Genomic DNA, 24637 nt, shown 5'->3' on the forward strand with positions numbered 1-24637 from the left:
GATCTAGGGTTTGACTGACTGCTCTCTCCCCGATCACGATTTGACTGTTCTTTGAGAGCCATATTCCACCAAGCTGGACATACATGGTTCCCTATAGGGATGTTCTATAATGCGTGAACAGCCTTGAGTATGCTGTTGGTCACATCACCCAGTCCTGCCACCCAGTTTCTCTGCCCACCACTAGTTTTCGTGCCTTCCTAACCTCTACCCAAGGACGCAAGGTCAGCTCCAGGCACCGCATTGAGTAAGCTGCTGGTCACGTGACCAGGCCATGACAGTCGGCTGCTCTCCCCACCACCTCTTTCACCAGTCCTTAAGCGTTGTCCTTGGCAAATGACAGACTAAGAGAAGGACCTAAGCTGTTTGTGCCTGATGGGTCCAAGGACCAGACATGCTATTCTGTAGTTCGCCTAAAAGTAGTCCCTATCACTGCTACTCAATAAAATACATCACTGTGACGCCTCCCTCAGCCCATCCCCGCTAGGGTTCAAATGGCCAAGCTCCCTCGTGGGCAGCCTTGACCAACTACCCTAGCAAACACCTCAAAATCCCCCCCCCCCACACCCTCAATATCCAACACCCACGGATTACGCGCCTTCTCCTTTTCAGTGCTTGCTCAGCAATTAGTCATGCTTTGGGGATTGCTGACCACCTCTCCTAATACAAACTTGATGCACTGTTCATCACTACACCCCCAGGTTTTCAACGTCATCCTAATCCAAGGCTACTACGCCCAACATGCCGACTGGCCAGGAAGGGCAGGAGTAGGAATTACAATCCTCCACAGGAGCGACTGGCAGTGCCCTGTCCCCTCTCCCAGAAGAAACCTGTTTGAATTGCTCGCCTCACCTTCCAACTTATCTACAGACCACCTCACAGGTGTGAGGCTGACAACCATCTTTAAAGCTTTTTTCGCACTTACCAGTTCCATGGACCTTAAATTGTGCTCTTCCGCCACGCACAAAAAAGACAACGCCCTAGACTTGGTCTTCGCATACACCCATATCACCTACGCAGACCGTATCGCACTCGCGTGGTCTGACCACGCCACAATTGCGCACACTCACCTACTCGACTATGGACCACAAAGGTCAGGCTAAATGCCTCTCATTTAAAACCTTCCTGCTCATTGAGCTTAGAAGCAAGCTTTGCAGGCTTTACCACAGGGAATGCCTAGGGCCTGCTAGAATTATACAACTACTCTGCTATGAAACTGGTGTACACTGGTACCCCCCTCCCCCCCCCACCACCACCACCCCCAAAAGCCCAGCTGTGATAAGACCAAGCCATCTGCACCTTGGTACACCCTCAAGCTCCCCTCCAAAAAAAGCTCAAAGCCCTAGAGAAACTATGTGGAGAAAGAAAACGGAACCCTGGAGACCTCGCCATCCACAAATCTCTGCGCCAACTGTAGGATTCTGATTACCAAGGCCAAAGCTGCTGACTACTCCACCATTGCGGCAGCCTCTAACGGGTAATGGGAGCTAAGTCCTCTTTGTAGTAGTATAGCATTGTACCTGAATCATTACATTTTTCATTGAAAAAAAAAAAATAGACAAAATCTGAGACACCATTGAATCAACTGCCCAGAGCATTAGCGCCAGCGGTACCCAGCACAACACTGCCCCTGTGAACTGAATGATCTCCTATCGTTCTCCCCTGGATCTTCTAAAAACCATTGCCTACCTCAAACCTACGTCTTACTTGACTTTCATCCCGGCCTCCATCATTAAATGAGACTAGCCTGGTGCTCAACACGCTCCTTGGCATCATAAATCCCTCCCTCAGATCGTTAATTCCTGGACACCTTCAAAATCTGCCTCATTCGAACTCCTGGAAAAAACCAACCCTGTATCCAGACGACCTGGCCAACTATCTGCCCATTACAAACCTGTTTATTGATTCTCCAACCTTGCCTCTAAAATTCACTGCCCTCATCCTAATTGATCTTCTGCTTTTGACACGCTCAACCGCACCACCCTGTTCAATCGTCTGTGACAACCTGGGGATCACCAATCAGGCTCTGGTCTGGCTGACCTCTTTCCTCTGTCCCTCCCAGGTACAACCTGGGTCCTTCCCATCTCCCTCTCTACCTGTGGTGTTGCACAGGGATCTAACCTCTTGCCTTGGCTTTTCAACCAATGCCTGGCAACCCTCGCCTACTGCAGTTCCATTTTCTGCAAACATTTCCAGTGCTATTCTGATGACGCCCAACTCATTTTCAGGCTTTCTTCAGCCACCTCTTCTCCTTCCCTCATCTGATTGCCTAATTGCCATTCAAAATTGGTGTGCCGCCAACTATCTTTCTAAATGCCAACAAGACTGAAACCCTACTCATTGGTACACCATCTTTTCCCCTCTCTGGCTGGCCTCCCTTGGCCCTACCCCTACCTGCGAGGCTAAGAACCTCAGGGTTATCTTTGACTCCACACTTTCCTTCTCCGCACACATCTCTGACGTCTCTAAAAAGTCAAACTTCTTACTGCATCTCCTTTGAGGTATTCTGCCTTTCCTCTCCTGTCCCCAGAAGCTCACTGTCTCTCAAGCTCTGGTTCTTTCTAGGTTGGACTACTGTAACAGCCTGTTTCTAAATCTACCTGCCTCCACTATCAGCCCTTTACAGCTAATCCAGAACAGGACTGCGACTTGTCCTTGGTCCCAAGCCCTGGTATCGTGTATCTCCAGCTCTGAAATCCCTTCATTGGTTCCCAGTGGATGCAAGGATTACATTTAGTACCCTTTGAATTGTCCACAAGGCTTTCTGGGGCCTGGGTCCAAAATACTTCGATCCCTCTGTAAATACCTCCCCTCCCGAGCCCTTCGCTCTTCTAACTCACTCAGGATCAGTCATTTTTCAAAGAAATTAGCTGGGGGTAGATCTGTTTTTGGCTGGGGGCCTCCCTTTGGAACAGCCTCCCTGCCACCGTGAAACTTGAGGAGAACCATCTCTGGTTCCGCAAGCAGCTCACGACCGTCCTCTTCGCTTCTGCCTTCCCCTTTTTCCTCCCCTGCTGATCTGCATTCTCTCGGCACTGTGCACCTGGCTACCCTGTTCTTCAGGCCCAGGTACCTGCTCACCCTGCCACCCTCATGCACTGCCTCTGGGCCACCCCCTTCATTGGGGACTGTGTCTGTACCCATACAGCCCCACTCTTTTCTTCTGCACTTATCAGATACACCCTATCTGACTAACCCTGCACTTTACCACTTGCTGGCAGCAATACCACTGTTTATCACCTTATTTATTTTACTTATTCTGTTCTCTCTGCTGTTCCGCACTTTCCACTCCCCCCCCCCCCCTTCCATGCACCCCCCCTTTCTCCCTTCCCCCCATGCACTTGCACGCTCTTAATGTCACTGGGCCTAATGAGAATTTTTAGTTTCTCCCTTCCCTTTGCCTGGTCGCCCTCTGAAACACTTGGCAATATTTTGAAAAAAGTAGTCTCTACACTACTCGCCAGTATCAAACCACTTCACCTACTAAATGACTTTCTGGCCCCAAGTGTAGCATCAAGACAGCAATCATCCAGGTGGTGACGGTGCCTTCCAAATCATGATTACGGACAACTACTGCCTCCTTGTTGTCTTTGTCCTCTCAGCTGCATTTGACAGCTTTCCACTGCATCCTCCTCTCCTTGCTGACAGGATGGAAATATCTGACTCTCCTCAATTTGTTTATTCCCCCCTGTCAAAATTAACTTGTTGCATTCTGATGCAGAGTCCCTCATCCTCTCCAATCCTTTTGAACCTCTCAAAGATCCCAATATAGCCGTCCACCAGTATGTGGGCAATACAGTTGTACATGAGTAAATTGCATGCATGACCTAATTTGTCTCTGCAATTAGCCATCATCCAGACCTGTATGTTGATTGTCTACCTTAAACCAAATCAAGACTGAATTTGTCCTCATTGGTCCGCCTGCTAAGAACACAAATTTTGCAATAATGGCTCTATGAAATGTGCCTAGAAGGATTGCATCCTTAACGCTTGGACTTGGCAAAATCCTTAGGCTTCACCATTGACAGCAGCCTGTCCTTCAGGAAACACCAAGCGAAGAGGACCCTAACAGCCTGGCACCGACTCTCCACCCTTTACAAAATCAAACCCTTCATCCTGTTGCACGACTTCCTGACTGTAGTGCAGGCCTTTGTCTCGCACATCAATGGAGGTAATGCTCTAGTGATGTGGCTCTCAGCGGCTCACTTGGCTCTCCTAAAAGCAGTCCACCACACAGCAGCACTTCTTATTACGCGTACACGGTAATTTGACCGATCACCCCTGTCCTACACAAACTACATTGCCGCATTCTGCAGGCTTGGATACTGTTCAAGACTGCATGTAGACTCTACAAAGGAGTCAAAAGTAGCACACCAGCTTACCTGGCGGCTAAGCTCCAAATATGTGGTGGCACATGCCATGCGTGCAGAAAATCGACCGGCTTGAATCGCAGCTCGTTGCAAAGAGGACCTTCTCTTGTAATGCACCCATCCAGTGTCTTTTCAGAATGCCCCCACAATTCTCCAATTTCACAAATCTCTGAAAACATGTCTTTTCAACAGTACCTGACCAAGGAATAATTCCAATGGCTGCACATATCACACAGACCAACTCGCAGTACTATGCTACTATTAATTGCTGGCTACCAACACCCTGTACAGCGCTCCGGTCCTCTCGAGCTAGGTCCATGCTCAAAACAAAATGAATAATAAGTGCATCACTCTCCCGCAACCCATTCCTCCATCTCCTTATGCCCCACCCCCCTCTACTAACCCTACCCCACTCCCACCTGCTTGACCACACCTCACCCACCTTTTGCCTGCGACATAACATCCTGCACTCGGCTGCCCTCTCACCTGCACTTACCCTAGCTCATCCCTTCCTGCCCCTATCCGCCATGCCACACCAGTCGAGCCCACCTGTAAAATAACAATGCTTACTTTAAAAATTCTAAACTTATCTTCAAGTTAGTGTTTGCTGTTACTTTACATTAGTAGTGCACATAATAAAGACTAACTTGCAGACATTTTTGGCATTGCGGGCTAAATGGAGCCAAAATATTCAATGCGTTCTCACCTAGAATTGTACCATTAAACCGCTGCAAACACATGTTAATGGCTTTGCTGATACATATACATTTTTAAGATTTCCCTCAAGGTCAGAAAGTTTGTGTATATTATTCTTGTGCAAATCTTATGCTGTACTTTTAATTGTCTGTGTGCAGGTTTTCTGGCATGGTGAAAGACCGCCCGCTGCATTCATCTTGGGCGAAAAAGGTGAAGGCACGCCAGGAGATGCGCATTGTTAAGGACTTTGCCAAACACCTGCGAGATGAGAAAGCGAGAGCAAAGGAGGTGGGCACGTTCAGCAGTAATTGGAGGGCAAGAGCAGGAATATTGGGGTGAAATTAGAATATTGAGATTAAAATATCTTCATACATTGTGAAAAAATGAAAAATTCCCAGCCTGCCAAAAATTCACTTGCCACCTCAATTCTCCACATACACACTTCACACCACTTACTCGCCAAGAGCCTATTTTCACCAGCTAATGGTGAGTGCAACATTACGATTTCTGTTTTCGAAACGTGAACATCTTTTAGTCAGAAGTGTCTCCTGTAAACAATAACTGATTTTAATTTTAGTAAAATGTGGACGTGGTGTATTGTGATTATTTGTGGCAGCTGCCCTCATGTCTGAATGTTTAAAATGAACATTTTTACAAAAAATCTAAATTGCGGTCTACATTGAGAGTAATGTCCACGAGCAGAAACTCATTTGCTAGCAGCGATGGGTTTAAAAAAAATATAACTGGTACAAAGACGTGAGGGAGGTATTTTAGCTCATGGATCTGTTTAGGCTCTTTTGAGAATTTTTTTCTAGCTTTCTGTTATCAAATTGGCAATCTACAAATTGTAATCTAGGGTAGTATTTTACTATTGAGTGTTTGAAGGTGTGAAATATTTGAAGTCCTTAATGCTTTAAATGTTGATGCATTTGAACCTCCATCCCCTTTTGGGACAAAATGTAGCCAATTTAAAAATAAACATTGTACATATAAAATTTCAGCATCAATGGTAAAGCATTATCAAGGCACTAGTTGCCTCCCTTTTTATATACTACATTTCATTGAATAGACATTTGTGACATCTTTAGATTTGGTTTACTCTGAGCTATGGATTGACAATTGTGTCGGGACTCCGGAGTAAGCTTTCATTTGCTAAGAAACAATTGAATCGGAATATCCCTGCCTGTCTAGTCTCTACTTCCCCTTTTATTGGACATGGATACCTCCCTCTTTCTTAATAGACATGTCCCTTTCAAAAGGCGTTCTAGAAAATGCAATTTAAAAGACAGGCTACTTTACACACTTGCTTGTAAAAAGCCATTTATTTTTGCTAAATTCCCTTCAGTTGTGTTTCTATTGCATTAATGTAAAGTACAATTCTCATTTTTAGCAGACAACTTAAAGGCGGGAAAATGGGCAGTGAATAATCACCATTTCATTTTTGTCTAGAGCGGTTCAGCACTAATAACTGGCTTTTGCTTGGTGGTGCACCAAGGAATGGCTAAATTTACATTTGTGCACACAGTGAGATGTCCTTTTGGTCCCAAAATATTTCTTGTGGTTTAAGTGCCGTACAGAGAAAGGTAGCGAGTGGTGGGGGACAACGTAAGTCGTTATCCCCCAAAAAGTGAAGCAGGGGACAGGCCCTTATCACAGTACCATCTTTGGCATGTAACAATTATGTGCTTGGTTTCGAAGCACTTTTGCCACGTTCAAGTCCTTCTCGATGGTTTGGGCTGGCATCTGGATGCCTCGAAATGCAGCAATCGTTTTTCGGGTTTGAGTGGCAAAAGCAACACTGCAGGTCCTGTAGTGGCTTGAAGTGTGCCGAGCATGGTCGATCAGTCGGATGTCTCCAGGCATTGTAACAGGATTCCAAGCTACGTCTGGATGGTTAGGCGTTCTTAGAAAGTGAGTACTATTTCTAGTGTAATAGCTATCACAACCTTAACAAAACTGGGCCCCAGTAGTGCTTAATCCCCAATCTAGTCCCTTTTTGTAAATAAAGGTGCATTTTCAAACGTTCTGTAGCAAAATAATGAAATCATTTTGCATACTGATTTGGAAAAACCCATTTTACTCAAATATATATTTATGCTGGGGGATACGGGGGTCATAGATATATTTTGATGGGCGGGAGGACAGAATGGTGAAGGGGTGGGGGATGAGTCATTGTGGCAGCAGAGGGAAGAGCCTTCAAACTTAACAAATGGAATGTGCTAAGAACATTTTTTCAAACTTTAGGCAAAAAATACAGAAAAGTCACATTTTAAATTTTCAAAATTGAGGTCCATTTTTCTTTAAGGACAGTGACGAAGAGCAGGACTATAAGTAATTAGCATTGAAGAGTGGTAGGCCAAGTGGTCACAGGGAATGCCGCTGTGAAGGTTTATAAAATATCCTATCCTCGATGATTTTGAAGTAGTAAAGGAGCCTAACAATCAAATGGCACTGTTTTTAAGGGATGATCGATTTGTTGACCAGGAGCAAAAAGCAGCTCCTGGGTATCCTACCTAAATTAGGTAGGAACTACCTCTGGAGAACCAGGAGTTAGTATATAGTGTGCAGCAAATCAAGCTTTGCGCCAGATCCAAGCTCTAATATTTTGTTCATTTTATACGATCTGATATTAACTAAAATTTCCCATGGGCATATTCCTACTTTTTTTTTTTCTTTCTCCTCCATATACATTCCCAAACGTGCAGGTAAAATGGCATAGCAAGGTTTGTATGGCGCCACAGGAGTCAAGTAGCTTTTGGTTTCAAGTTAACTAGGCTCTCCTTGGCTATGACCAGGAGCTAAATGGCTCCCAGCAATTGCAAACCCTGTTTTTGAAAAGAGCTATCACAATCTTATCAATTTAAAACTGCACAAATGTAGCTCTATGTAAGCCGGCATATTCAGAATCATTTTAGAACCTTAGAGGCCAGTGTGTTGCAGGGACCCCCGCACAAAGAGACTGCTCTATGAATAGGACACAGCTCGAACTGGGGGAATCAGTTGCGTTGTCTTGGGATCTCCTGCTTTCCTAACTCTGATCTGTTTGTATAGGAGAAGAAGCAGCGTCGAGCGGAGAACTTGAAGCGGCGCCTGGAGAACGAAAGGAAAGGAGAAGTTGTTCAAGTGGTAAGGTTTCTTCCTGTCAATTTTTCTTTTGTCTGCCTTTAAATGTCATCTAACGTGATAGCATTCACTCTCTATACACTGTTTGCATAACTTTTTTCCATGCCAACTTGCTTTTTCTGGCACTCTTGCTTGCCTTTCTTCCACATTCTCTTCTCCCATTTCCCCTTGCTCTTCATTCCATTGTTTGACTGCCAGCCTTCAGTGTTCCTCCGTTTTAATATCTTGCTCTTCTACTTTATCCCCCCAGTGTAAAACATGAAGGCAGATGGCCACACGTCATTCACCCTAATTATTGGAGGGGAAAAAAATCGGTGCATGATATGACTGACCATGGAAAGCCATTGACTGCATAACACCAAACAAGAGTGTTGCATATTTTATATTGCAATAACTAATAAACAGGACATTAATTAGAAATGTTGCACCCTATTCTCCTGGTTAAACAAACATCCTTTCTGATGCTTGTGGATCTGCTTAGAATCACATGCTATGCATATAGTCCGACATCTAGTGGTAATCGTAGAGTATTGCATCTTTTTCGAAGATCGAAAGGGACGTCGGCATGGGCGTAACTGTAAACCCTATCCCTAACGTGACTTGTAGTGTACCCAAAATCTCTCGCACGTCAAGGTTCCACCAGATTTTTTTGCCTATGGTCGTTTAGTCAACTTCGACCATCTCGACCGCTGTATCGTGGGTTTCCTGTTCGCCGACGCCTACATCGCCAACTGCTTGGCGACTGTTGATCGCAATGCCAGCAGTCGTCGAAGCCATGCAGCCTTTGCCCACAGGCCTGGCCTTTACAGTATGGAGAGTGGGTCCCTGTTTTTTCTTCTCTGAGAATGCATTTCTTTCACCCCTCTCCTTTTTTCCTTTTGGTCTGGCTGCCGCTCCTCTCTGCTATGGAGAGGACTCTGTCCGTCTTGTAACGGCAAATTTGATTGGAAAGACACCCATCACCAATGCAACAGGTGTCTTCCTCGTGACCACAAGTGCTTGTGTAAGGCCTGTAAAGTCTTTTGGCCCAAGACAGGCAGACTAATCTGTGAGCGGCCTATACTATGCGGGCTGAAATCCTTCCCCCACCGGCGCTTCGGTCGAGGAATCCGTCGGCAGCCATGGCTCTAATTCGGAAGCAATCGATCTTTGCGCAGAGCTTATGCGCTCTCATATGCCCGGTGACAACTGTACCCACACCATGTGTACATAAGCACACAACCCGTAAGGCATCTTCAACTGGTTCGTCGAAGAAAACCAACACCTGTAGGCCCACAGAAGACTTCGGCAGTGCCTTCCGAACCTTGCGGTTCGGCGCCCTCCACGCAACTGCACTGCGGCATGTGAATGAGTCTAAACCTTCCTTTGGAACGGGCAGATACCTTAAAACTCCCACTGCCGCCCAAAGGTGCTCAAATCAAAGGATTCTGTGGTATTGGCAGTGCATACAGTCGCGCCAAAATACTCTACGCCATAGTGCTTCCGAAGCTCCGCGAGAAGCTTTTGGTTACTGTTTCGGCAGCCAGGGACTCCGGGGTGGGGGGGGGGGGGGGATCTATTTTATAAAGATCTAAGGCCTTACTTAAGGGTTCATCCCCTTCTGGCAGCCCATTCCACCCCCTGACCCTTCAGCTTCCTCAGAATGGACCAGGGAGAGGTTTGAAGAGTGTATGGCTGAGTTCATCAACTTTTCAGACCAGTATGACAGTGCCTTGAAGAGACATGGGGAAGTGGACACATGCCCCATCCCCTGTAAATCTTGGAAACTTCACTCCGCCGGTGCCCAGTTTCCCCTCTTTAGTGGAACCACAGGTACACCACGATGATCTTTGGGGGTGACCCGGCAAAGCCGGGTCAGGATGTTTTATGGAGGTTTTGACCTTGACACCGTATCAAGACCCAGAGTGATCAGGCGGATGACCAGAGCTCGTGGTACACAGACACATCACTGACCTAGATGTCTATCTGTCTGGATCCCCCTACTACTAAGCTGCAGCAAGATTGGTCACCAGTTGATGACCAAATGCCGTTTAACTCCCTCTTAAAAAGAGCAGCCAGCCATTTTAAGATTGCTACGTACAAAGTGGCCCCCGACTCGGACTTCTTGGAGGACATCCTCGAGGAAAAAGCTCTAGTTAGCCAAGCCATTCCCTTATTTTCCATTAAAAGGCGCCTGGCTCCTTCCTTACTGTCCTCTTCCCTTACCTGGGCAGTTAGTCCCTGTGTGGACATTTCTCCGCACGGCCCCCCTCTGATCCCCTCTACATTAGGTGCTGCACCAAGCCAGACTCCTTGGTTGTAACAACCACTAGCTAGCGGGCAGGGGGTAACACTGTCCTCGCCCTTGGTAAGCGTGTCGCGCCTCTGCAGCTTACTACATGAGGATTGCTAACACCACGCTCCTTGCAAGCTATAGATTATCAGTGGGGCCTAGTACTGGATGGCCTTCAGGAAGTTCCAGAGCCTACCCAATCAAGCCTGCATGCGGTCGTGGCCGAAGGCAGACAAGTTACCCAGAATATCCTGAAGAACACCCTGGACTCTGCTGAAACCACAGAGGGAACCTTACCCAAGTGGCATGCCTGTCTTGAACAAATCCGAAAAACCAAAGCCTCCTTAATTAACAAGTCTGTGGAGGAATCCAAACAATTTGGGAAGGTGGTCGACGATGCCCCAGAAACGGCAAAAAGGAGCACAAGATATTAGTCAGACAGATTTCGGCTAAACCTGTTAACCAGTGCAGTGGCACTAAAGACTGCCTGTCCTTTAGTGGCCAGTACTTCTCCCGCTCGCCCCAAGGTCAGTATGGCTTGGTGGTAATTTCCTGTATCAGCAAAGAGGCTCTTGTAGGGGCAAGGGCAGAGGTTGAAACTCCTTCCAGAAGCTCCCCGGCCTCGACCTGCAAGTGACTCGTCAGTAAGGCTCCCCTCCCACGCTTCCCCTGTCGAGGGTCTCCTGTCACCATTAATCCACGCTTGGGAGGGGATGACATCAGATCAATGGGTACTAATGACCGTCACCCACGGGTACGGTATTGAGTTCCTCGGACCACCTTGCTGCCACCTACCTTCTGTCGCCAGAGCACCTGCGCATCCTGCTGGAAAAGGGCGCCATCGCCAAGTCGTCCGCCCCGCCCCCCTTTCAGGTAAAAAGAGGATTTATTCAGTGTACTTCCTTGTACCCCAAAAAAGATGTCACCATGCACCTTGTTTTAGACCTTCACCCTGCGAACAAGTATGTCAAACCAAGTTCAGGATGACCACTGGCGGTAATCCCACTGTTGCAGCAGGGGGATTACATGGCCACGTTGCACATGAAGGATGCATACTTTCATTTTCAATGTTGCAAGCGCACAAAGTACCACAGGCGGTAATCCCACTGTTGCAGCAGGGGGATTACATGGCCACGTTGCACATGAAGGATGCATACTTTCATTTTCAATGTTGCAAGCGCACAAAGTACCTCCGGTTTATGATGGACACTCACTATCAGTTCAAGGTTCTTCCCTTTATGAACACCCCTTGGGGCTGAGGCAATGCTAAAGGTACTGGCAGCAGTGGTGAATCACCTGCGCAGGCAGTGCATCCCAGTCTATCCCTACCTCGATGACTGGATCATAAAAGGGGATTTGTACGCAACATGCCAGACAAATACCCAAGAGACGGTAGAACGCCTCTTCAACCTAGGATTGTCGCTCAACGAAAAGAAATCCAGCGGGACCCCTAGCCAAGTCAGACAGTTTCTAGATTTCGAACAGAAGACAGAATTGTTCTCCCCCCCCCCCCCTCCCCCCTCTAACTAGGGTCCAAAACAAGCTTTTCCAGATCCCTCACTATATAACCAGTCACCAGGTGACCGTACGCAAGGCCATGTCTTGACAGCCTCCGTTCAGTCTCTGCAGTGCTGATCAAGGGAGAAACTTCTACAGGGAAAACACATCGCCACCCCTGCAGTAGAGGCCACTCTCACCAGACTCCTCTGTCTGGGTGGGGGGCTCATCGCCTTCAACAGACGATGCACAGCGTGTGGTCTCCAGCAGTAGCGTCAATCACATCAACCTGTTGGAACTACTAACAGTAGTCAAGGCACTGAAGGCTTTCTCGACACACCTAGGGGAAGACTGTTCTAGTCCTCATGGACAGTACCACAGCCATGTACTACTTGCACAAACAAGGGGGCACTCACTCTCTAGGGCTATCCAGACTGTCTCCAAACATCTGGAAGTGGGCACTCAAACACAATGTTCCTTCTCTCACCGTTCCAGGGGAACTCCATCTTCTGGCAAACGTACTCTGCAGAGTTCCCACTACCCGTAGAGCACGAGTGGCCGCGACAAGAGGACATTTTACTCAACATCTTTCCAGAGATCGACTTGTTCGCCACACTGGAAAATGCCCAGGCTATGCCTCCAGATACCCACAGAACATCTCGAAGGGGAACCTTCTCTACGTAACATGGCCCAGGAGATTTGGCTACGCTTTTATACCCAATTTCCCCTTAACAGGATGGTGCACATCTTGTGCACTATTCCCCCCCCCCCCCCCCCCCCCCCCAATACTCGGGGAGGCACCGAAACCTACCACCAGACATTGCTACTCCAGTAAGTGGAAGCGCTATTGATTGCTCCCCTAAAGACATTGTCCTTTTCCTAACTGAACTGTTAGATTCAGGACTGGCTTTCAATTTCCCCCCCCCCCCCCCCCCCCGAACCATTGCAGACAGCTAGCCTTAAGGCACTCGCCTACTAGACTGCCTTCCTAGTCGCCATGCCCTCTATAAGGAGGGTTGGTGAACTACAGGCCCTTTTCAGTTCAGGACCCCTTTGTTACGATTCACAAGAACAAGTTGGTTTTGCGCACGCAACCTGGTTTTGCGCACGCAACCTGGTTTTGCGCACGCAACCTGGACTGCCCACCTTCTTCCAAAACCCCACTAACGTGGCAGAAGGGAGCCTCCACATGGTACATGTGAGCGGTAATTTACTATCTCAAAAAGACAAAGCCATTAAAAAACAAATCAGTTCTTTTAACAGTGGCAGCTGGTAGAGAAGGGGACCCTGTCTCTAAGTCTGCTATTTCCAAGTGGATCGTAAACTACATCACTGTTGCTCTTGCCAAGAGATCTATCCTTCACGTTAAGAGCTCACTCAACTCTGGGCACATGGGCTACCATAGCATTCATTGCAAATGTTCCTCTAGATTCCATTTGCAAAGCAGAAACTTTACTCACTACTGCCTAGATACAAAGGTCTGATTCTCAGGTGGGACAAGCGGTGTGAAGACATCTTTGCTACTGTTACTTCACACAACCCACCACAATCTCTGGATACTGCTCGCTAGTCTATGCACAGCATGTGATTCTAAGCAGATCCGCAAACTTCAGAAGACATGCATCACTCAACATAATCGTATTTCTGATTGTGTCTACTTGGATTTATATGCTCCCACTCTTCCTCCCCGTCTTGGAGTAGAAGGAACGTAGATTTCTTACGCCTTCTCGCTTCTGTTCTTGCTCACGCAAACTATAAGGCTCCCTCACGGCAGAAAGAAACTACCGGTGGGACCTCGATGCCTGAGGGATTTTGGTACACTACACGTCGCATTCTGAATCGCGTTAGTTATGCGCATGTCGACGTCCCTTTCGATCTTCGAAAAAAAGATGCAATACGCAGCGATTACCACTAGATGTCAGACTATGCACAGCATGTGAATCTATGCAGATATCAGAAATACGATTACGTTGAGTTATGTCTTTAACGCGAGCACAATATAATTGGGTAGGCTTGCTAGGAGTATAGTTTCCATGTTCTGGTTTTATAAATGTTTGTTTGAAACTGGAATAGGGGGTTTAAACTTTGGAATCATGAGGTGGTGTGGTTTTCCACCCTAAAGTCATGAACTCCTGGGCAAACCATAATGTTTCGTGCCTAGGCGCACTTGTGCCAAATGGAGAGAAAACAAAGTAGGGATTTAAGAAGTGCAGAAGTAAAAGAATCTTTTGGACTAATGTTAACTGCTTAATTCCAAATTGAATGACGAAACCAGGCCTCAAATCTCAGCTTCCCCACTTGATCAAATTGTTATCATGGCTAAATTACGGTATAAGCCTGTAAAATTAGATCACCTCGTAGAAGCTTTGTGTTTGTTGCCTTAAGGCAGTGCTTTAGCCTGCCTTACATGTGCAACTTTTTCGTCTCACTTAAAGCAACACTGAGACCTGTATAACAATTCTATATTCTATATTCTATATTCTATATTCTATGTTCTGTTTGAAGCAAGTTTGATAGAAACCCTAAATGCAGGGAGAACCTTAAGCTCAGGCTTGCCCAACCTTTTTTAAAGTGGGGCCAAAGCATTAACTTTTTGTCACCCAGTGGGATGGCGGGCCAATTTCAACGACCTCACCGAAAGCAGTATCACATTAGAAAGCGATATTGTGACCTTTGACACAATAGCATCACATGTAGTGATCAGCCATCCAGTCCCAAAGATTGCCATTGGGAGGGGGGGGGGGCGAGAGAGGGGGGCACTGGTTATCTAAGGGGGCCCCGCCATCATAAATAATCAAAGGTCAGTGTTGTGTGATTTCTTTCAGTGTAGGTGAGTCTCCTGAAATTGTGGAAGCGACCAAGCTTAGCGCGAGAGCTATAACGTTCTAGGGCGGGTTTGTGGTTCACCCCCACTTTTTTTCTTCAAATATGGGGTTGAAATGGTGCATTAACCCATATAGTTTACAATCCGTTCTAAAGGGTAAGATGAAAATTCAATTTCTTTTTAATATTTTTTTAATTCATTACAAGCTTTTGCAAAATTAGTGAATATTGTGATTACTTCAATGTCCAAAGAAAGATACAGAGAAGAAAAAGGGACAAAGGTAGAAGAAAGGTAAAACATTTCCTTGTTAAATGGAGGAAAAAGAAAACCACAACTTCAAGAAAAGAACATGGAAAAGTCAACAGGCCTTGCGTACTCGCCAGGTCCAAATCTCATGAATAAATGCTGCTGCCGCCAGTACCATTGCCCACTCCCCCCCCCCCCCCTGCTTATAAGAAGGCTTCACCATTCTTGAGGGGCAGTTCAACTGTCCAAAATGAATCGTTCTTTCATTGGTCTGCCCTGGATAGAATAGTAGTAGATGTTTTGGGGTTTCCACTAGGCCTTTCTTCAAGCAGAAACGACATTGGATGACTTTCGAGATACAGTTGGCAATCTTGTAATTATCTCGTGTAACAAGTTCATTCCAATTCTGAAAAATTGGACCTTGTGTTGATTACTCGGGAATCTAACAAGGTACTTTTGAAGCTGGCTGAATGCCCTGACCACCTGGTCCAGATGATGCTACAGTTTATAGGAACTTGCTACATCGTTGGTGGTGGTCGGTTTGAGCTCCCCAAATTGGTTTTAATTTTGCACAGATTTGTTTTTAGGTGTTCTTCCGTAGATCAGTTCCTTCAGCTTGCATCGGATGGCATCTACTCAGTCCTTCAGTGCCCCGTTAGACCCTTTCATGATTTTCTTGTAGATTTCAATAGTTGTTTGTTAGAGCCCATTAGTCATTTTCCAAAACGGGGCCAACCTCTTGCATGCTACCGTTGGCCTTCATAATAAAAGGCCAACTCTCTATGCAGGATCTGAATCGGGATAGACATTGGGACATTCAAGAGACTTTCCAGAAGATGCCTTCAAGGGTTGACCAGACTTTGATGGATAGCAGCAATGTTTTTTCTGAATCTTATGTTGGGGTTGGGGCGGCTTTCATTTCATAATGATCCACTACCGGGACCATTGAGAGACAGCCACATTTCCTGTGCAAGATCTTGACTTGTGCTTTCGCTCCTTGGCGCAACAAGTTTTGGATTGGTGCATCGGTGCTGCTGTTGACCAGCACTGCCAAGTACTTAAATGACGTAACCTGCTCAATTTCAGTTTTGCACAACTGCCTCTTTTTTTTTTTTCTCCCCAACACTAGAATTTGTCTTTTCTGTATTGATCTCCAAGTTGTTCTCCTCAATGTGTATTTTATTTTTTCTCCAATCCGGCCAACTCGTGTATGGTCTATTAAGACCAGGTTGTCTGCATGAAGGAGGCGGCTTACTTGGACCTCGCCTGTATGTGGTGGGGGGGGGGGAAGCTTCTTACTGTGTTGGATTCATAGCGGCCAAGAAAAGATGCAAGAGGCCCGGGACAATGGACCGCCTTGTTTTAGACCTCTGGTTGTTTAATTTCCCTCGACGATCGGCCTGTTTTGATCCGTCGTACCCTCATGCTGGTATTGGAATGCAGCTGGACCAAAGGGTCTAGAATGGATCTTGGGTAGTTCCAGTTAGACAGCTTCTTTCAGAGTTTGGTCGAAGGCCTGCACGAGGTAATTGACAGAGTTCTTTCCCCATACTCTCCCTTTCAAGATACTTAGGATCAAGATGGTCACGCCGGTCCTGATCCCACAACAAATCCGGTTTGGAATGATTGCTACATCCCATTCGACCAGACCATTTGTTGTTCTTGTCGGGTGCGATGAGCCGACGATCTTGCTAATTACATCAAGAAGGGTGATTGTCAGATAGTGAGGTCCCTAAGAGGGAAGACCCTAAGACCTATCGCCCTTCTAGAAAATCAGGACCACAATCATTCTTCAAGACTCTGGGAGAGAACGATTCTGGACTATTTGTTTGAACAGGAAATGGATGAAGGAGGCTCACGATTCCAAATTTTTATTTTAGCATGGCGTTGGTTAGGCCATCCGATCCTGGAGTGCGAGATTCATTTAAGATCACCAGCTTTCCTAATATGTCCTCGATGGTGAGGGGTGTCCCATAGCTGTTTCCTCGCTTATTTTGAAAAAGCTAGGGTCTCCTCAATAAAGATATTGAAAATTGACAACCCATGCGTCTTCCAAGACACTGATCCGCGGTAGAGTTGTGTTCGACAAATAGTCAATCTCCTCCCACAGATTATTTTCAACAGCTGGTACACTTTTAGTCTGTGTGCATGCAGCCAGTTTTTATAGTTCTTGGATGCAGTTTTTGCTTGAAGGAGATCATCCGGTTTATTTGTGATCCATGCTCTTTGGTTTACCCTCATTGCTTTCATCTTTGCACTCTGACGTTGCTCTGGTTGCATAACTCTGCCCCCCCCCCCCACCCCACTCCCACTCCCTCTCCCTCTCCCTGCCTGGGTCTTCCAACCAGGTACTAGAGTAGAGACAATTGGAGAGGGGCGTGTAGTCTACTGGGGGCGGCATGCGAGAATCGACTGGATAAGAGATCAAATGAATCCTTTGAGATTCGCAGACTAGTTCCTCCATTACAATCTGTGACCGCGAGCAATTCGATGTCAGCGTCTGAGGCCTAGGTCATTGTCAACAAATCGTGATCACTATTGAGTGTTTTGATGATTTTTAAATGATGTGGCAGATGGTAAAAGGCTCCTTGAAACATATATTTGAGCAACCCTTGGCCATCTCTTGCCCAAGTCACACAAGGAGGTAGGTCTTCCACCATTTGTCCTTTTCAGTATGTGCGTGTCCCTGGAAACCATGAGGGATTGCCAAGCCACTCTCAGCATCACTGGGCTTTGGTGTAAAGAATCTTTTGTTAGTCCTGAATCAAACACCTGGCGTTCAGGTCACCACACAAGAACCTATCGGTCAAGTTGTGAATTTCGTACACGCCGTCGATTAAAGATGCACCCAATCAGGAAAACAGCGTTTGAAATTGCGCTCGGGGTTCCAATAGATATATAATTGCCAAGCGTTAACTTCTGCCTGGTTATACTTTGCAGTGTTATTTGGCATCCTGTTTGCACAGGAAATCTCTTCCAATCAGATCTTCCCCCGGATTTAATTGCAGTTAAAAGGCCTCGTGTTGGATGACCTTTAGTGCCTTTTGTGGCTGGGCTAATAAGGATTACCAAATATCCATCTAGACGTTGCTTCTGGCAAAGCCAGGTCTCCTGGAGAAATGAGTCGTAGTCGCCCAAATTCACATAGCTTTTGGCCATGAGATGACCATACCCCCTGGTGTTCCAGGATGCCATTGTTGTGTGGCACCCCTTGGGTAGGGTAATTTTGCCTCGTCATTGGCAGTTGGGTGTGCTTTATCAGTTTGACCGGTGTGAGGTCGAAACCCAATATTTGCAGACTTTGTGCTGCTTCCAGCAGTATACCTTTCACAAATGGGGACGTTTTATGGATTTAGCTGCTAATCATACGAGTCTAGTCTACAAATTCAATAAGATTTTACAAGTTTGGGATATGTTGCAGTAAGTCCATTACACATTTCCGGTTTAATATCAATTTGCTCTTTGTGCACAATTCTTTCCAGTTTCACTGTACATGCTGGTCCTGTTTGACCCCCACTGCCTTCCCCCTGGTTGAAAGTGACGTTTCTAACGACTTGCGTTGCTAGGGACTTATCCTTCCATTAATAGTAATTTAGAGTGGACCATAGTCGTCAACATTGTATGGTCCTTCAAGGTGTGCTTCATGTAGTTTTGTGAAGGGTGCAAAGGCAATAGTTATTGAGGACATTCTAGTTAGTAGATCTGGCTTGGCCGATAAGGAGTGGGAGCCGGGTCAGGGGAGTTGGGTCTCGGACCGTCACTCCACTGCATGTAGAAAACTGAGCTGGATTAGAAGTTCAAGATTTCTTGGTGAGGGTTGATCGAGTTGACTCCAGGAGTCTGCACACTACATCCAACCTGGACTCTGTTCCTCTGTGAATCCCAGTTGTTAATGTTCCCTTCGACCTTCCCCATCCTTGTGGCTAACAACGCCTGTATTTAGGTTGTGGGCCGAGGTGATCTCTCAAATCCACACCTGCTGACTGTCTGGCCTTGGTGGCCTATCTAAGGGTTTTTCACTAGCAATAATGCCAGTCCCTCCACCCTTGTAGCTGTCAGACTGGGCTGAGCCCTGTTTCATTGTTGGAGCCGTCTGGTTTGTATGGTAAGTATTTGGCTTTTGGTGCCCTGTCATGAGTTGATTGCCGCTTCTTGTTGACCTTTTGTCTGGGACGTCATCTCCTTTTGTACACCTGGCGATCTGGGTCGTGAGGGGTAGGTTAAAACCACCACCTGTTCCATCAAAGTTCAGCATCGGACATTCTCCTGTTACCTCAGACTTTTTTTTTCTTGGGATGGTTAAATAATTGTCTGAATTAAGCGAGGCCACACCCTCCACTTTGTTTATATTTGCTTTGAGAGAAGTCTCTGGTGTCAGTGTGGTATCAACAGGTCCACACTGTCTCGGGAGGATAGCTCGGGGGGCAATGTGCTCGCCTTGGAAGCAAGACGGCACAGAGCACCACAGGTTCAATCCCCGGGTCCGCGCTTAGAAACCTCTGGGTATTAAGCGCGTTATAAATAACCTATCATATCCTCATTAAGTCTCTTTGATTGGAAGCTGTTGGGATACCGAGCAGACTAACTTGCTAAGGATCAACAATCCAACATTATACTGGACAATGACCTTTCAATATGCCCATGAAGTGTGTGTTTTACTTGTGAGTGTTAACACTTGTTAGTAACTGTCTATGGGGTATTTTAAGTGCTAGGAACTTTGAGCTGGCAGATGATGTGCAATTAGTCTGATGGGGGCGATTGTAAGTACATTTTTTACTAGCTTGAATGTTTGCCAGCATGAACAACTTTTTTTTTTCTTTCTGTTGAAACGTTTGTTTTGGACTTGCATTGGACCGTTTGACGGCATTTTGTTCGGTTTATTTAAGAATGTGCACAAATATGATCAGAAAGATATTTTGGAAAAAAAATCACTTGGCCCGGTCACGCTGAAATCGCTCTTGTGTATTTTCTGTTTTCATGGCTTCCAGCTCCAAATTCTTGTAAAGAGAAGAAAAAAAGTTATTTCCCTTAAGTTCCTTGCAGTAAAACATGCCTAATTATGAACACATTGGGCGATTGGTGCTATTGGCACAGTATGATCTCCATAGATGTTAGTTTTTCTTTGTGTTTCCCCCCCCCCCCCCTTTCACTCAAAGGGGAAAGGTTAACTGCAAATATAAATAAGCATTGGCCTACAGTTTTGGCTTTTGTGTATGCTTGGGAAAGGCACTTGCCAGGCACAACGGTAGTGATATTAACTGGCTATTGATTGTAGTAGGTGCAAAATGGTACCAGTAGCTGGCCATAAAGGTGCCTGGCATAGGTCTAATACTTATACACAAGCCAAAACAGTTGGCTTTCCCAATTGTTTTTAACAGGATTTCAGTGAAGGACGGGAGTTGTGCTTATAAATTGAGTGTCTGAAGGCAGACCTGGTTGACATTTATATTACACCAGTAACTCGTCTACAACTCCAATTAAGTCATTAACTCTCAGTCCTTTGAGAAAATACTGACAGGCACTTTTGTGATGGTAAGGCTTGTTTAAAGCGAGCTCAAAGTTCCCATGAAGATGTATTTTGGGCGGGGAAGGGCAGGAACTGGGTGGGAATGGCCTTGGGGGTTAGCAGTGACGAAACGCCTGCAAGCTGTGTGCCCCTTTTATTTGCCAATTCACACCGTCTGTACTTCAATACAATAGTTTCAGTTTATAGCCCGAACTAGCAATGCAGACTGAGACTGAGCTGGAGGGTGCATGTTAATGCCAGCTTGCCACATGAACAGAATGCCTTTTTCGTCCCAGCCAAACTGAAACTGTGCGTGGCGTTTGCAGATTTTGCAGCCTAAATTGCTGTCTTCTTTCCAGCCCCTTTTCGCTTCCATTTTTTGTTTACCTTGCTCTACACTTTCTTTTGCACGGTTTCCTGTTTCGAAGCAAGTCACCAATTTAACTTTGTGCACTTCTCATTGTTGGGATTTTTTTTTGTTCATTAAACTGAAGTTGATGTGTTTTTTAAATGGTCTCGCCAAATGGACATTTGGGACGTTTTGTGGCTTTACACTTTGTCATTGAATGAGAGTGACAATTTTTTGGGAACCTGCCTACTCAACAAGGAACTGTAGCTCAGTGCTTTTGACCACCTTGTTTAATCTTTCACCCACCCATTCCCACCAAACACAAATCTATAGGTGAGATTGTGGATTACTTTTTTATTTTTTTTATTTAAACAGATTGTGTGGTTTCCTTATTTGAAACCTTCAACCTGAGCATGTCCGTTTCATCGTGATTCTTTGTTTGGTATACAGTATCTTGGTAGCAGTGCTTGGTAGCATCTTATTAGTCCTGGGTTATGTTGTTGATCTCCTCTGGTTTCTTAAGGATTAAAATCACTAATTTTATGAGTGCTAATGTCGTTTTCATTTTTTCTCCTTCTACAAGAGGAGTCCATCACTCATCGACATTCCTTGTCGTGTAGCTTCTAAGGATGTCCCCCAAGCACTACTCTCGCTCTTTCCTTAAACCGGTACACTGTAGTATGAGGTGTTTCAGAGATTCTATCTTTTTTTTTTTGCACATTCTGCAGCTTTCCCTGATGTCCAGCCTTTTTCTTCTTTGAACATTTTACCAACAGGAGAAATATTACAATCTGAATCTCAGGAAAGGTCTCGGAAGTACCAATTGGGGAATAAAGTCAGATAGCTCGGGATCTGATTCAGTTTTCGTGGCTGGGCCCAGAAGTCTTCGTAACCTTTATATTTAAAGTTATCTTCTTGGGTTTCGATCCAATCTGCCATGTATAGTTTCTTTTTAGTTTTGTCTGGGTTAATCCATAAGTCATCCTGACTCGCTGAGGTTCACTAGGATCCCTCGACATGACTTTTGCCAGTCTGTTAGGATTACATCGGATTGGTCTTTTAGGGCTTTTTTCAACACCCCAAATCCACCCGTGGTGTTTTCCTCAAGACATTTCCGATAGAAACTTAGTGTTTTCCATACCACTATTGTTTTGAGTGATGTCAGAGCCAGCTCTCATCTGCTGTATTGGGGCTGATTTAGGCAGCTGTAAAGCTTTCCTCCAAAACAGACCCTCCAGGATTGACCATGTTTGAGCTTGTAAGGGGATTGGTGATTCTACCCCATATGTTAGTATTGGCACCACTTTCATCCTTTAAAAGGCTATTAGAGGTGATAAGGTAAATCTGCAGTATCTTTTACGCAGAATTCTCCCTTGGGCAGCTAGATTGGTTGCTTTTCTTTTTAGCCCAGCTATTCTTGGCGTATTGTTCTTCGTGTTGTCTATACAGACTCCTAAGTACGTGAATGCTTCGACTTCCAGGATTTTTTTTGTTTCTCAGAGACCATCCTAATTTTTTCCCCTCTGGCTTTACCACCTCCTGGGCCTAACTTCAGAATTCTTGATTTTTCTGGGTTTATAACCAGGTCATTTGAGTCCACATACGACTGTAATGATGTAAGCTGTCTTTGCAAGCCGATTTGGGTTTGGTCCATCAGGACGATATCGTCTGCGTAAAGCAGTCTCCCAATTGGCGTTCCTGCTATTTTTGGTGGAAAGCAGCGGGTGGACTCAAATGAATCTTCCAGATCTGACGTGAACAGATTGTACAGTTCCGGTGCCAGCGGGCATCCTTGCTTTAAGCCAATTTTTATCTGAATTTTGTCTGTTAGTGTACCCGCTGTATCCAGTCTGACTCTGATGTTTGTGTCCGTGTACAAGTCCTTGATGTTCTCCACCAATGACTGAGGACATTCCCAATTTTCCATTTTCTTCCATAGTTTGGCTCTTTTTATGGTGTCGAAAGCTTTCAAAAAGTCTACAAACGCGATGTAGATTCTTTGGTTTTTGTTCCTTTGTGTTCTGGCTTTCAATAAGTTAATCAGGAAAATGGTGAGTGCTGTGCCTCTCCCCTTCACAAAACCCGATTGCCAAGGATCATGACGTCCACTTTGCTGTACCCAGTGGTTTAATGCTTTCAATAGTGTGGACGCAAAGACCTTCCCCCACCACGTCCAGTAATGCAATCGGTCTGTAGTTGTCTGCTGATGTTCTGAGACCCTTTTTGAAAATGGGTACCACTATTGCCTTTCACCAGGAATCCGGGATTTTTTTCTGTTAATATGTGGTTGAATAGAAGTTGAAGGAATTTGGCCCATTCACCTATGTTGCTTTTCAGTATTACATTCGTGAGCCCGTCGGGCCCTGGGGCTCTCGAGTCTTTAAATTTTTTCAGGATGTTTTCTATTTCCTCAATACTGATATCTATTACTGCCTCATTTTTGTTTGTCATTGATTTCCGCTTTGGGTCGATGTAAATTTCCCCTTGCAGCTGTGTATAATACTTAACCCATGATGAAGCACTTATTGGGTTCATTTGACTTATTGCTTGAGGCTTCGTTGATTGCCCAAATTTCAGCTGTGTTTTTAGATCTTATTTTCCCCAACATTCTTTCTGCGTCCTGGTTTAGCAATGTCTTGAGTAAGTGTAACCAGTTTCTGTACTTTTGTTATAACTTGTGTATCTCTTTACTCCAGTTGTCGCGTTTGGTCTTTTTTAGTAGTCTAATCTCTCCTTAATGCTTTTTTCCTTTCTCGTATGCGACTGTCATACTGATTTTGGTGAGTCGTTGTTTGATGGTTACTTCCAAGCTTCCTTTCTGTAACAAATGCTCTGAAAAGGGGGGGTGTAGTCCATCCTTTTTTGGCTTTGTTCGTTTTCAAGCGTCAATCATTTGTTTTAGGTTATGGTTTAGTTCTCTTGTTTTCTCTGGTCTGATCCTTAATTTAATACCCCTTTGGTCTAGGACCACCTTCTGGTTGTAGGTTCCAATCTTGTTATTGCTTATGTTTTTGCACGTCAGTTTTAACAGATTGTGGTCACTTTCTACTGTTGGGATTACTTTCAAGGTCTGGGTGTTATCTACAAGTTGCTTGAAATGCAAATGTAATCCAGGATCTCTACTGATTGTGTTCCCTTCCAAGTAGGTTTTGCTGGTTGGTCCCCCTTCACCTTTCCATTCAGAACAACAGTCCCTTGATTGTACCATACGATTCCACATTGTTCCTCTTTTTTCCTTTGCTGAGGCAGTTGTTGTATCGTATTCGGGTTGGTTGTCCTTGTTCAGGCATGAACAATTTAGATCTCCTGCCAATATGAATATTGGATCAGTCCATTTTTCTCTTTGTTCATCAATTAGTTCTGCTATTTTATCTGGTAGGTTTTCGTTTGATAAATTTGCTGGGTTCCAGTATATGTTGATCAATATTAGTATTTTACTGGCTTTTTGTCAAGCTGTAACACTGCCATCTGGATGAATAAATTTGGGTTTGACTCCTCCAGGATTTGCCAATCCAGATCGTTTTTGATGGCTATAAGTAGGCCTGACATGGGTCTGCCTTTTTGACCTTTGACCGCTAGATTTAGCAGAACCACGTAACCTTCCAGTGTCGGTGGTTGCAACAGCCATGTTTCTTGTAGGCACATCACACTAAAGTTCTCTTTTTGAAGCGCTCCCTTAGTAAAAAGGTGGGTAGAGCCTCTAGTGTTCCAACTTCCCAGGCTCCATGAACCCACACTTTTTACTGTTTTATGTTAT

At 45.4% G+C, this 24637-nt stretch overlaps 1 protein-coding gene across 2 annotated transcripts in view; it reads left to right on the top strand.

Annotated features, from left to right (window-relative positions):
- The window catches only part of LOC138513755 (coiled-coil domain-containing protein 86-like), an 89204-nt gene that overhangs the window by 60261 nt on the left and 4306 nt on the right, over positions 1-24637 (top strand). For both annotated transcript variants that reach the window (XM_069628843.1, XM_069628844.1), the window contains exons 3-4: positions 5222-5351; positions 8115-8189. In XM_069628843.1, coding sequence (XP_069484944.1) covers positions 5222-5351; positions 8115-8189 — 205 coding nt within the window. The remainder of the gene's footprint in view (positions 1-5221; positions 5352-8114; positions 8190-24637) is intronic.

The sequence above is a fragment of the Ambystoma mexicanum genome, chromosome 12 (assembly GCF_040938575.1).
Source record: "Ambystoma mexicanum isolate Mex_15411 chromosome 12, UKY_AmexF1_1, whole genome shotgun sequence".
In the NCBI taxonomy this organism is placed as follows: Eukaryota; Metazoa; Chordata; class Amphibia; order Caudata; family Ambystomatidae; genus Ambystoma; species Ambystoma mexicanum.